At 46.9% G+C, this 12,848-nt stretch overlaps 3 protein-coding genes across 6 annotated transcripts in view; 2 read left to right on the forward strand and 1 right to left on the reverse strand.

The window, feature by feature from the left end:
• Window positions 1-12,848, reverse strand: part of LOC126569633 (klarsicht protein) — a 151,344-nt gene that overhangs the window by 70,034 nt on the left and 68,462 nt on the right. The gene's annotated exons all lie outside the window — the stretch shown is intronic.
• LOC126569637 (uncharacterized) lies at window positions 9,533-10,908 on the forward strand. Its single transcript, XM_050226876.1, has 4 exons — window positions 9,533-10,038; window positions 10,127-10,469; window positions 10,537-10,635; window positions 10,702-10,908. The coding sequence occupies exons 1-4, from the start codon at window positions 9,533-9,535 to the stop codon at window positions 10,906-10,908; spliced, it is 1,155 nt and encodes a 384-aa protein (XP_050082833.1).
• Window positions 11,202-12,654, forward strand: LOC126569638 (odorant receptor 47a-like). Its single transcript, XM_050226877.1, has 5 exons — window positions 11,202-11,508; window positions 11,573-12,126; window positions 12,192-12,290; window positions 12,353-12,508; window positions 12,604-12,654. Exons 1-5 carry the CDS (start codon window positions 11,202-11,204, stop codon window positions 12,652-12,654), a joined length of 1,167 nt encoding a protein of 388 aa, XP_050082834.1.

Genomic DNA, 12,848 nt, shown 5'->3' on the forward strand with positions numbered 1-12,848 from the left:
ATCCACTGTATCGCGGCTGAAAAGATGAAGCATAACGCTTGAGGAAAACGTGGAATGGACGGATGCGGTTTCCTGGGAACGCGGTAAGCAATGTTGGTTATGTTTGCGGTGGAAAATGGATTAGAAAAACATTCATAATTCAGGGAATTTTCTTCGTTTTATCGGTGCCCTGGGCTCTTAAATCAACGAAGCACTTTGACTCTGAGCGGTATTAGGTTAAGTTGTAGAACCGACAGAGATCAGAGAGGATAAAACCAAGAGGTAATTAAAGAAGTTATAGACCACTTCAACCACTTTAACCTCTTATTCTAGTCGAATCCATTCCTACATTTGTCGAACGAGCTCAACAGAAGAATAGAAGTATTATTTTTCAATAAGACAATTAAGCAGGCAGCAGAATTCACTTTTCATGATAATAACATAAATATTGTATAAAGTTACCATTATATCGGTCAACATATTCAGCATTAAATTGTAACAACATCCAATATTGGAACCAAATTCCTAACTAAATATTAGTCAGCAAGAAATTGAAATGGACCATACATTGCAATTATTCATGATCACTTGACCAAGTAACGTCACCGCATGCGACATTCTAAGCTGCAAACAGTGCGTCACGCACTTCAGCCCTCGAGCAAACCGTTTTCCCAAATAGCTCCACCCGAAGCGATCCGAAAGCCGTTGGCATTTTCCACTCTTCGCCACCATCACCACCACCGTGGCCGCGAGTGAGTCAGACGATGTCACGATCTCGGAAATGTGTGTCGTAACGGCCCCGTGGTTCTCGGCCAATCTCAAACGCCTCAGAGATCGGATCACTGCAAAGCAAACGTTTGCTGCGTTCGTCGTCACCGTCGTCGTCGTCGACGGAAGCATAAAAATGCCAAGTGACCTCATAGCACTCATTGCGGCGGTTCTGCAACTCTCCGCTCTTTCCTGGGGGCCCCTCTGGGCGTTTTTGGCCGTATTTTTCGGTCAAAAAGTGCGCCGAATCACCGTGCATTGCGTGAGGATTATTTTGAGAAACCTCCGCGGGCTGGGTGGTTTGTTCTCGAAAAGTGGGTCTTCGCTTTCGAGGGGGGAGATCCAAAACCGACGACTTTTGGGCGTCTCGATGGCGGCGTTGGTGCATAGTTGAACGATTGCTTACCGGCGGTGTTCACGCGAGCACGCGACGGTCCATTTCTTCCGCTTTCCCTTTTTTCTCCACCCCGCCCCCTCGCGTTGTCATTTCCGCCGCGAAGTTGCTACGAGAGCGTGCGAAGCGAACCGTCTTCGGACAACCATGACCTCCATTCTCAGCCCATCTGGGAGACATTTTTCTTTCATTTTCCTGTCCCCGTGCCATCCGTCTCGGATGCAGCGTGGTGATTTGATTTAGCGCTAGCGCTACCGCATCCCACGATGGGCGTATGTATCGACAACTTGAAAACCCGAATGATCTGGTGCGTGGTGCGTGAGAAGGAAACGTCTGTGGTGCTGGACCACAACACCGCATCGGAAAACTGGTTCGCGGCCATCACTTTCCCACACGAACATGCGATCGCGAGCAACGCAACATTATTCTGAATGATCTCATCTTGGGTGGTGGTCACCAGCACGCCTCTAGAGGAAGTGTCTCTTGACTTCTCGATAGAACAAACAGATCGATCTTGAGTGTTGGGCTGTCTTGAGAGCTCGACAGTGAGTGGTGAGTGGAGTGCATTTGCTCTCCATTACCAGTCCAGATGGGGACTAGACGTACCACTCCAAGTGTGGAACTAATTTAAGGCAGAATATGATCCCCAGACACGAAACGGTGATGCGTAAAACACGTTTTCTGAGCCCTGGCAGAGTTGTCTGCCGGCTGCCAGCATAACCAGCATGTGCTGCGCCGGTACCCATCGCCGCGGCCATTGGCACGAAATCGTGAACGAGCAATGTAAACATTTGCCTTCCAATAATGGTCTTCTCGAGCATACGCTCGCTGGACGACGCTCACTATGGAAGATGCATTTTCACTCCGGATCGCTGTTCGGTTCCGTTTAACAGATTCCGGTAATTTTGGGGTTCGAACGGGCAAGAAGCGTGGCGTTTGTCGTGGTCAAAGCAACAGCACCCCAACCGACCACCACGGTGCACCGACGGCGAAGCGTAAATTGAATTCGTGCGTAAAGACTCCGTGTGCAGTGAATGTGCGGCCACCAATCGCGTTTGTTGATCTACGACGGTTTTTTCCGCTTTCCAGTAAATGCATTTCTCTTCTCCAGAAATGAGCACAAAAACGGATCCGATCCAGAAACATGAAACCAACGGGGTAAAGAACAGCATTTAGCATTTAAAAAAACGCATTAAAAAGGAGGATGGGGTAAGTAAAGACAGTGCTACTGGTCAACAGAGCGTGCAGGAGCACAGGAACAGACAGTAAACATCGGCAGCAGCACCAACAGCGCCCCTGCTGACCTGCAGCCTCATTATGCATACATTCTGCGATCTGGCCCCGGAAGTGGCAGCGTAGAAAATAGGCAAACGATTGGCCGTTCTGACAGGACAAACCACCGGAAGCCCAGCGGAGTGCCACTTTGCTGTTGCGTTTGCATCGATAACAGGAACTACTGCTTGTTCCATTATGCAACGAGCATAAATAATCAAGCATAAACAGCGAAAACAGTGCGTCAGTAGGAGAGGCAAAGTGTGGCATCAGGACAAGGAGTCGCGAAGGAGAAGTGCATTGTTCGATCGAAAGACCCTTTTTCCCTGAATTTCAGGTAGAAAATGCATTCAATTTTACTATTTTTCGTGATTTTCTCGAAACAAAAGAGTCACGCTCAATCAATAAAACAATCAACAGCAAAGCAGAAATCGAATCAAATTAGCTTGATTGAATTTTGCCCCCGCGACCGCGTGACACAGCGAATATTCCTCCCAAAAACAAACACACCCCGTAACACAATCTTCCGGAAAATGCGGCTAGCGATAATGGGCCTCCAGCAATGTCATCATGGCGCAAGAAGAAAAAGAAGCTGCTAAACTCATGCTGCGTCACGACCGGTTGGTAGCAGTTCCCACCAACACCCTCTGGTTTGGTTTGGAAAACATAACTCCCGCATAGCACCTAGGCGACTATCGATTACCACCACCACCTCTCTCTGGAACGACATCTGCGGGCGTGGGAAGCGTGCGCATTGCACGTCACTCGCCGTTGCTGCTGGTCATTGACACGAAGAAAGGATCGAATCCTAATGTTTCTACTAGCCAGGACAACACGCTACAAGCTGGTGCTGCTGGAACATTAATGCTCGCCAGCAAAGATGGTAGAAAAAACATTCAAACAACGCGAGCCCTCGGTGTGAACTCTGCGATTGACAGCTTTCACCAGCCACCCTTCATGCTGAGAGGGATGCTAATACACAGAACACCCTCGTGTAACTCACCCCCCCTCACAAGGGGTAGTTTTTCCCTTGGACCAACTGACCCACTCGAGCGCTACGGAGAGACACGAGTGGCGATCGAGTTACGGCCTCACTTCCGGCCAGATGCAAATGAATGAAAACGAATTGGAAAACCATACCGGAACCGCGGGCTGGCCAGTTGCTGACCAGCGGAAAAAAGGGGTTCCCCTCATTTCTGTAGATAGTTTTTGTTGGACCCTTTCCTCGCCGTGCGCCCTGTGACGCCTGACGTACATTTGATGGTAATCGACAGTTGTCGTGGCAAGGGCAAAGAGAGCGCCATCATCATCTCTCACCTGCACCCAGCGCTGCGGTCTTTGGTCGAGACAAATGGCACGGACGGCCGGGCGACCAGTTGTGGTCGCGCAGGTGAACGGTAACGGTTCCGTAATTACCGACCTTCTACCTTCTCCCCTTCTTTTGCTTTTGGATGGAAGTCCCGGGAGGTGGCACCTCAACATCGTACGACCCGAATTCGACTACCGTTTTTCCGTGTTTTTTCGAGCGCTCACCGCATTTTATCAGGGAAAAACCGTGGCTTCCGCACGTGTACCATCGCGGCATGACCATTTATCTTCATGAGTTGTTTTTTTTGTTGTTCTTGTTTTCTGCGTGTCTTTCGAGGCTGGTTCTCGCGATGGTAATCGAAACAGTAAAACAAGAGAAGAAAGAACATTTGGGAACAGCGACACCGCTTGGGGAGGAGTTTGTCACGAGTGACACAGAAACCAAATTATTTCGTGTCAGTCGGCTAATTTGAATGTCAAGTAGCTCGCTGCCGTTCAGGAAGAATCTTTATGGCACTAGAAACGGTACTATAAATGATTCCATTAAGTGATAGAAAATGGATTCGCAGCATTATGATGCTAATACATAAATTATGATATTCTAACAAGTACTGTCCAGTGAAAGGTCGATATCTACTTCAAAATAGACCACTTTTCACAGAGGGGTGATGGCAGTCGATCAAACATTTCATGCTCTTACACCTCCCCCATCCTTATGCTGTTTGACAAGCAACCGGAGCAACAAACTTATCACTCACCACCAGGTCGCTACAGAACCAGCCACCAGCAACCAAGCTGTCAAAATGAGTTTCCCTTCACCTCGAACTCCTCGAAAACAGCTCTCGCACGCACATCACATCACGCCGTCCACGATGGTGCGTGGTCCGCGGGGTCTCAGATTCACGGTTCCGACCGACAAAATACCTTTCGCGTGGCCCCCTATAATCAGTCCAAGGAACCGTAAAAACGAGAACCCCAATGAAACGAGGGACGAGAAGCGGACGGGCGCTGTCCGTGGTAACGTTCCGGTTCAATGGACCTGTGGTTGACGTTGTCGCCCAGCTGAAGCATCGGACACGTTCAGGACTTGGACTTATTTCGAGTCCTCCAAAATTATCGATTGCCACGACCGTCTAATGACGCACTATCACAAACAACCACTTCTTGCGATTGCCGCCGATCGGGGTGTGGTGCCACCATGGCGTGTTTTTGTCGCAGACAATTTGGAATTTTGAACAACTGGCAACCGGCAGGTTGCTCGATGCAAGTGGAAAACTGAGGCAAACGAAAATGGGATCGTTTTTCGTGTTGTTTGGAGGTTAAAGAGCGTATAATTTCCAGGCAAACCTGTTCGCCGTCGTTGGTGACGTGAAGTTGAAAGTTGTCACTCGGAATGACACGCAAAGGACAACAACTCACTTGTAATGGAAATGCAACAAAAGCAACAGATTAGATTTTATGAATTTTGGTGCTGAAAATGGTAGAAATTGATGTAAAAATAGTATTGAAAAGCTCTGTAATTCCATTACAAGTAGAACTATAACATAACCTCCTGAATTGGAGGAGATCTTACGATTTCTCTGAACCAATCAGTCGTCATTAAATCGTCGTTCTAACCTACATTTGATGCCGGAACACTCGTTTACATGCGCGAGCATAGCGCAGGGGCCATAAATAAGGTTTTGTCTTCCTCTTCTACTGCTACCTTTTCATTGTAGGGATCGTTCGTTCCAAAATAAAATGACACTGCAACCACTGCCTCCAAGAAATCGTTGGTCTGCGTTCAATAAAATCACATAAAAATGGTGCAACAACCATTGCTCGGCAGTCGCCGCCTGTGAACGGGAATCAAAGTGTCTCACGATCGAGAACGAGCTGCAGCCATGCCATCTCAACACCAACCAGACCGCAACAAACACGGTTAAATCGAACGCAACCGGTGAGGATGATGGGTGTTCTATTTCCCTCGAAACAGTAAAACCCACAAGTAGCATCATCGTAAAACTCGCCAGGAACGACCGATCGCTCTCAATGCGCTTCGCAACCCACGGCACCAAACCGGAGGAACATTGTCGGATCGTCGGTTGGCATTCTATTTTTCCTCGCATTCTCACCACAGTGTCACCGATTCAAGTCGAGGGCCTCAGCCAGATCCAGATTGCCAGATCAAGTACACCTCGACGACACCCACGTGCTGGGTCTGGTGAAGGGAAGGGAAACGGGGTTCAATAAACCCAAACCACAACCGGCGTGAGAAAAAAGGATAGTAAAACCGACTCACCAAGTGTTGTTGGCGTACTGGATGGCGTTCTATCGGCCAGAAACAATCGATGGAAGAATCGGAGAAAGAAGACGCAGAAAGCAACACTAGCACATGGCTTACACAGCATAGGAAATGCGGAAAATGTGCTCGTTACATAATTCGAACCGGGGTCGATCGATCGAAACAGCATTGAGTTGCGTCTCCGCTCCGCTGGCCAACCACAAACAACACGAACGAACGCAAGGATTGATTTACGCGACCACAGGCGAAAGCAAATGGCGCAAGTAATCCACGCGAAGAAGTCCAGAGACCCAGAGCTTTAAAAGGATTCTTACTAGTTCATGGACGGAACCGGTTGGCATGCAGCTAGAAGAGCGGCCATGGCAGTGTACGATCGTGAAAATGGGCTTTCGAGTTGGGCCGCAGCATAAGAAACATGTTCTCCCACGGATCCAGACCAAAGAAGATATGCGATCCCATCGTGGCGGCGGTGCCACAGAATGAGCCAGAGCGGGATCATGCTAACGCAATTGCCAAAAAAAGCGGAAAACGCAATCCTTCGTCACGAAACCATTATCTGGCATGACTTTGAAGACGTTTTCGAAATCATTAGCTGAAAATTTATGATCAACGCAGACCGTAAAACAGCTCAATAATTAACCTGAAGCACAACGGAAAGTTTTTTTGGTTATTACTAGAGTTGTTCTGTAGAAGAAGATGCCTGAAACGCGGGCGAGCCGAATAGTATTGACTAAACATGACTCCGCTTTTCCCAAATAACTTCACCCACTAAACTGTAACCTTAACGAACTCAAGGCTGAGCGGTGACTCCTTCACAACCCTGCGAAATCATTTAACATCACGTCACTAAACAAAACCAACGGAAGAATTTCAATCTCGACCTCGTTATTCTCGACGCGGCTTTCTATCAGCATGAGACACTAATGATACAAAGGGTTGAGGTTTTTCTTGAGAAGCTTAAACACTATTTGGACGTTATTAGTGATTAAACACCACATCAAAAGGCCTCTCACTGCATAGCGGACCCGTTAACCCGTTATGCGAGCGAACCTTCCTCTATCTCTATCCGTCTGCGAAACTCTCCTCTCATTAATGCCGCGCATGACGTGACGGGCTGCCAGCTCCACCAACCAGACAGACAGATGAAGTCATTCGCAAGAGAAGAAGGTAGGGCGAGGGAGTACGGTGGAGCAGCGACAGCTTGATTAATTTACGATGGACGCCGAGACCCCCGTTGGGTGACACTGTGTAAACATTAAGCCGACGCCGAGCACACACTCACCAACGGACAGAGTACGTCTATTAGCTAATGTACTGCCACCAGCCACATGATTAGCAACATCTAAATATTATTCACACCAAGCCATCAGCGATGTTGAATTGGCACAGCGCGGACACTCCGTTCAGTTTTTTTCATTTTCATTTCAAAAGCGTTGGAGGATGTTGGAGCAGCACCCGGAGCATGTTATCAAAGTTTGTTTCATCTTCAGGTTTGCTTCAGCTGACACATCTCTTGCCGATGATTGCGGCGAGGAGGAGAAGGAGCAGAAAAGAGTTTGCCAACCGATGATGACGGAAATGAAATTCGTTTTGTAACGGTTTCACCGGATAGCATCTGAGCACTTCCGACGGCGGCGTTTCACTCTTCGGCGCGGCAGAGTGTCTGATGTGCACTCGTTTGACATGACAAACATGAGCGTACAATCTATCCCCTTTGCCATGGGTGTTCTATGGAAACGATGTGCGAATTAGTCACAAAGAGATGTATCTTACGAGAGAGTGAAAATTGCGCCTCCAGCTGTCCGGATCTTCATATCTCGATCCGAAGCGCCTCTGGCCCACCGGAAGTAGCGGAACGGTTCGCTGCAGGAAGAAAGTCTAGACCGATTGGTGGTAGAGAAATTGTACGATGATGTTTTTGCTGATGTAAGCTTGACATACAAAGCAAATAAGTGTCTCTTATCGTAGATACTTTCAATCTTCTTTAATGCTTAAATCTTTCCTTTTTTCAGAAATCCAGCAGCAGCACGTAGCTGTCTTAGCGCAACGGTACAGTCCTTGGACACCTTCTCCAATTATGTGCAAGACGGAGCAGGCCGACGTGGGCTAATGAACTACCCTCACCCAGACAGCCATGTAGCGCCATTACGATCCGGTTTTGGTGCCGGTATCGAGATCTTTGATGCTGACTAATCAAGAGACCAGCGTACGCGTGTCTGTGGGCATGTCAATTAGCAACCCACCACCTGTCACTCACCGACGGAGTCGTTGATCATTGAGTAGCCCACCATCATTACCTCGACTACTACAAAGCGCGCTGCCCAAGATGAACCTCTAGATAACTCTCGTAATACAAATATGGCATGATGATAGAAAAAATCGCACATAATTGCATCAATACAATACGAACACTATTCGACTGCATTCAACAGACCATATTGCTCCGCTGATGCCAATTTAACTGGCATTGAACTAACAGTAGGAGACCCAAGTGTAAAATCATGCCCCCGAGTTATAGCGCTACCGAATTCTGGCCGATACCGGATGACATTTGTGAAACTTCGCGTGATAGCAACTCCCCTGCCCGGCGCGTTTGTCACGAGACTTCACGTCAGGAGAGCAACCGCACCCCACCGGACGACACCCAAAAGTGGAATGCTTCGGTCATCCAATTTTGCTAATAATAAAACCCATCCTGCCATGGTTGGTGGACGAGCATGTGGGACGAGTGAGCATCTCCCGCTGAGACCGTCGTCTTCGCGAAACACGCGACCAATCAGCCAGCCAGCGTTATGTAGAGTGATGGCACGATGGCCCCTCCGAAGCAATGACCTCATCTTGGTTATCGTCACTCAAGGTAACGGTGTGTATGTGTCTGTGTGGCGCGAGACCAAATTGGTGGCCATGGCAAGTTTGGTTGGTTGCCTGGCGCTGTATGCTTAATGGCATAACTGATGATATCAAGTGGTGGTAAGAGAACTAGGCCTCGTGCCGTTGGTTAAGAGTGAATTACATCACAATGAACTGGTCAATCGTGCTCATAGATCCAAAGTACCACGAGGATGTTTCAAATAAAAGTTGGTAAACATTTTTTTAAAAGAGTATTCTTTACACTTATTAAATAATTTTTAAAAAATAAAATACCAAACCAGCAAATCATATTTAATATTAGATCGTTTTAGAAGAGTGCACTTCAAACGGCACGGTTTGATCCTTGAAGCATCAAAGAGTTAGCTGCATCGATTTAATTGTAGTGCAGCAATCGCCTTTGAATAAAATTAAAGACTTACAACTAGACATCAAAGCAATTGCACAAGGTTACCATTAATAACAGGTTTATCTACATGAAAGACTGTTCCACTAGCCTCATCATAGATCAAAAAGCCTTTTCCATTGTAAAAGTGTAATCAGAGGCCAATCAAAAGCCATCCCGGCCATCGATACGAAAATGGGCAAACAAACGTCAGCGAGCACATCATACTTGTATAAATATCTGTGCCCTCAGCAACGATACACACAGTGCAGCCATGAAGTTTCTCCAAATCGATGATCCAAGCGATACGCTCCCCATCAGCTACCGATTGATGCAGCTGTTCGGGTTGGGACGCGATGAACAGTTCAAGTGTCTCTATTGGTTCCAGTGCATCATGTTTTTTCTATTCAGCATCGTGACGAGGCTTATCATGGAAGCGGAAGATACGGTTACTATTGTGCGGCTGGGATCAGAAAGAGTGTATGCGATATCACTGTTCTCCCACATATTGGGGCTCTACGTGAGACGTTCGCGGCTGTACGAACTGATGGATTCGCTACGTGAATGTACTGCCAAAACGCATTCGGAAGAAATATTTTCGTTCTTCTTAAGAACGAACAGAACAATCAACAACTTTTCGGTACTGTACTGCAGGTATTTCATCGGCATGTTCATCCTCTATGAAACGATGCCATCCGTCGCGACGTTTTTCGTGTACTTCAGCAACAAGAGAAATCTAAACGCGACCCCCGAGGAGTACGTCATTCCAACGGAAATGAAGTAATGAGCAACAAGAGATGAAGCAGTGTGAACACAATTATCTAATAGTTTTCCCCCCATTCTCACTCATGGCTTTTCATCGTGCAAGTTTCTACAATTTAGACATCCGCTACAACTTGCTACACTATTCAATCTACTTCGCCGTCGTTAGTATGCTTGTGGTTACATCTTCAGTGTCCTTGTGCACTAAGGGTGTGGTCGATTTTTCGGCCATCAAGTTTACGGCGATGATATTCGAAATGACGGCGATGCAGATACGACAGCTACCGCGGCAGATTTCGCAACCGCAGCTCTTATCCATCATCGAATCCCATCAGGCCACGCTGCGGTGCTCTAAGAAATTGCAACAAGCTCTCAGCTTATCGCTTCTCTTTCAACTGGCATTCTGTAGTGCGATGGGTTGTCTAATGTTGTTCTACATCTTGCTAATGGTTCGTTTACTGTACAGATTCATTTTAAATGTTCGTTCAGTCACTCAGGCACATTTCACAATTACAGGGATTTGACTCTAGAATTTTCAATCTGGCCCTTCTATTGTTCATCGTTACCCTGGAAACTTATGCCTATTGCACACTCGGAACGCAGTTAACAGAAAAGGTAAGAAATTGTGCTTAGTAATGTAATTAACATAACGATCAAGGGCATGTTTGTCTAACCCCACAGAGTGATGAGGTCTTGCAGGCTCTGCAATCGCTCGCCTGGTACGAGCAACCCGTGGCTATACAGAAGCAACTACTCGTCATGATACAACGCTCGCAGATGCCCACCGTGCTGACAGCCGGGAAGCTTATTCCGGTCAATATCGCTCAGTTCGGTGCAATGGTGCAGAAGTCCTATTCCTTCTACTTGGTGCTGAAGGATTTGTTCTAGTTCAAACATTGTCATAACATTGTCCCTCACACGCATTGCATGATTGATCAAAGTGCACCATAATTCTAGTCTTTTTGGTTTGCGCTGATGAGCCGCGAGGAGTCGTTACCTGCATATTAACCCGTCACACGTGTCACAGCCAAATAATACACCGCTTGTTCTTGGCTAAAGATCTACGTAAGCAGCAGGTAGCCTTGCTATAAAAGGAGCATACCCAAACCAATTCAAACCATTCGGTAAAGTTCAAAAGCTTTCCTCTTCACTAAATCGATCGTGTTTACCGTCCTATCACAATGGTAGTGTTTGCTCCCCTCGTCGACCCTCTAGAAGTGATACCGCTGCCATTGAAAATATTTCGCTTAATGGGCGTGAGCCGACTGTACCGGGAGAAGATACGACTGTACGGATGCATGTCCTACGTTGCATTGCTCTGCTTCATACCGAAACTTTGCCTTGGCTATGATACCATCGCTCAGGGCTTTAGAGGCATTGCCGAGCTGCTATTCAGTCAGAACACTTGCTTAACGATGATGCTTCTTCCTTTTAAGTTCGACAAATTCAGTCAACTCATCGAGGGACTTACGCTTTGCACGAAAACGGGTGAGCTGGCTTTTAGATTTCACTTTCGAAGCATACAAAACCGTCATCCCGTTTCGTTCTACAGTGTGTGGCGATGAGGATTACCGAAGCATTCTAGTGACTCTGAATACAATGATCCACAAGTTCACAAAGTACTACTTCTTATTCACCGTTTTTATCGTATGTGCCATGTACACGAGCACGATTTCGGGTATCCTGTTCATGTATTACCGGTCCGGGGACAGTGATCAGCCCCTCGAACTACCACTGGTCTTGGAGTACCGACTGTATGGGCTGGATGTCCACAGGAATATAGTGCACTGCTTCGCGCACCTTCTGATATTGGCCCCGACTATAACTGTTCTTTTGTTTGCGTTCACGGCTAAGGCAGGTGTTCTCTTCGGTCTGATACGCCACTGCACAACGATTCTCCATATTATTCGACTAAAGATCGATCGCCTGAATCATGTTGGCAATCGCGCACGGTTCGGTTCAGAGCTACGGCAAATCATACAACTGCACCAGCAAGCACTCAAGTGTACGGATCTGCTAGAGGACATTCTCATGTATATTCTGCTGGCACAGTTTACTGGTTGCGTGCTGATTTGGTGCTGTACGCTCTATTTCGTCATGTACAGTGTAAGTTTTAGAAACAGAAAAAGAAACCTGTACAGTTCTGTGATGGAAAGTTTATCTCCCGCTAGGGCATTACTGCCGATGGTATCACCGCCGTGGCCATGGTGTCATCGTTTTCCGTGGAAACCTTTATATTCTGTGTGTTCGGTCAGGACCTTACTCGGAAGGTTTGTTAGAACATGTGCAACTCTGGCGCAGTTAATATCTTTTCCGCAAATATTTTTTCCAGGGGGAGGAAATCAGTGAAGCCATTTATGCAACGAAATGGTACGAGCAACCGGTGCACATTCAAAAGATGATCGTTCCCATCATACAGAAGGCTCACCGTCGTGTCGGCATAAAGGCGGCCAAGTTTTACTACGTGGATGTCAATCGATATGGAAGGGTACGCTACACTAGCCACACGTTGCTCAGTTACATAATGAATTATTCTCCCACTCCTCTGCTTCTACTTTCAATTGACACTACTCAATGATGCAGAACCTGAGAATGGCGTACTCGTTCTACCTGCTGCTGAAAGATATCTTCTAAATGACGCAAATATGCATAGCGAAGATCATCGATTTTGGGCATTTAACGGAACATCTCTTACAAAGATTACCATTTTGGAAAAGATTATTTGAGATGTTGCACACTAGAGCTTTGTTTCCATCGATTGGTGGATTCACAAACATTCACTTAGTATTTTATGAAACTAGTTTGAGTATTTAGTTACAAGAGCTACT

This window comes from Anopheles aquasalis, chromosome 2 (genome assembly GCF_943734665.1).
Source record: "Anopheles aquasalis chromosome 2, idAnoAquaMG_Q_19, whole genome shotgun sequence".
NCBI classification, from domain to species: Eukaryota; Metazoa; Arthropoda; class Insecta; order Diptera; family Culicidae; genus Anopheles; species Anopheles aquasalis.

What these genes read in the sequence shown, in the direction of transcription:
- LOC126569637 (XM_050226876.1), top strand. Translation starts at nt 9,533, where the DNA reads ATGAAGTTTCTCCAAATCGATGATCCAAGCGATACGCTCCCCATCAGC. An exon ending in GTCATTCCAACGGAAATGAA is followed by an intron (nt 10,039 to 10,126) that starts GTAATGAGCAAC and finishes TCATCGTGCAAG; the next exon opens with TTTCTACAATTTAGACATCC. An exon ending in TGTTCTACATCTTGCTAATG is followed by an intron (nt 10,470 to 10,536) that starts GTTCGTTTACTG and finishes TCACAATTACAG; the next exon opens with GGATTTGACTCTAGAATTTT.
- LOC126569638 (XM_050226877.1), top strand. Translation starts at nt 11,202, where the DNA reads ATGGTAGTGTTTGCTCCCCTCGTCGACCCTCTAGAAGTGATACCGCTG. An exon ending in TCTATTTCGTCATGTACAGT is followed by an intron (nt 12,127 to 12,191) that starts GTAAGTTTTAGA and finishes ATCTCCCGCTAG; the next exon opens with GGCATTACTGCCGATGGTAT. An exon ending in ATGTCAATCGATATGGAAGG is followed by an intron (nt 12,509 to 12,603) that starts GTACGCTACACT and finishes TCAATGATGCAG; the next exon opens with AACCTGAGAATGGCGTACTC.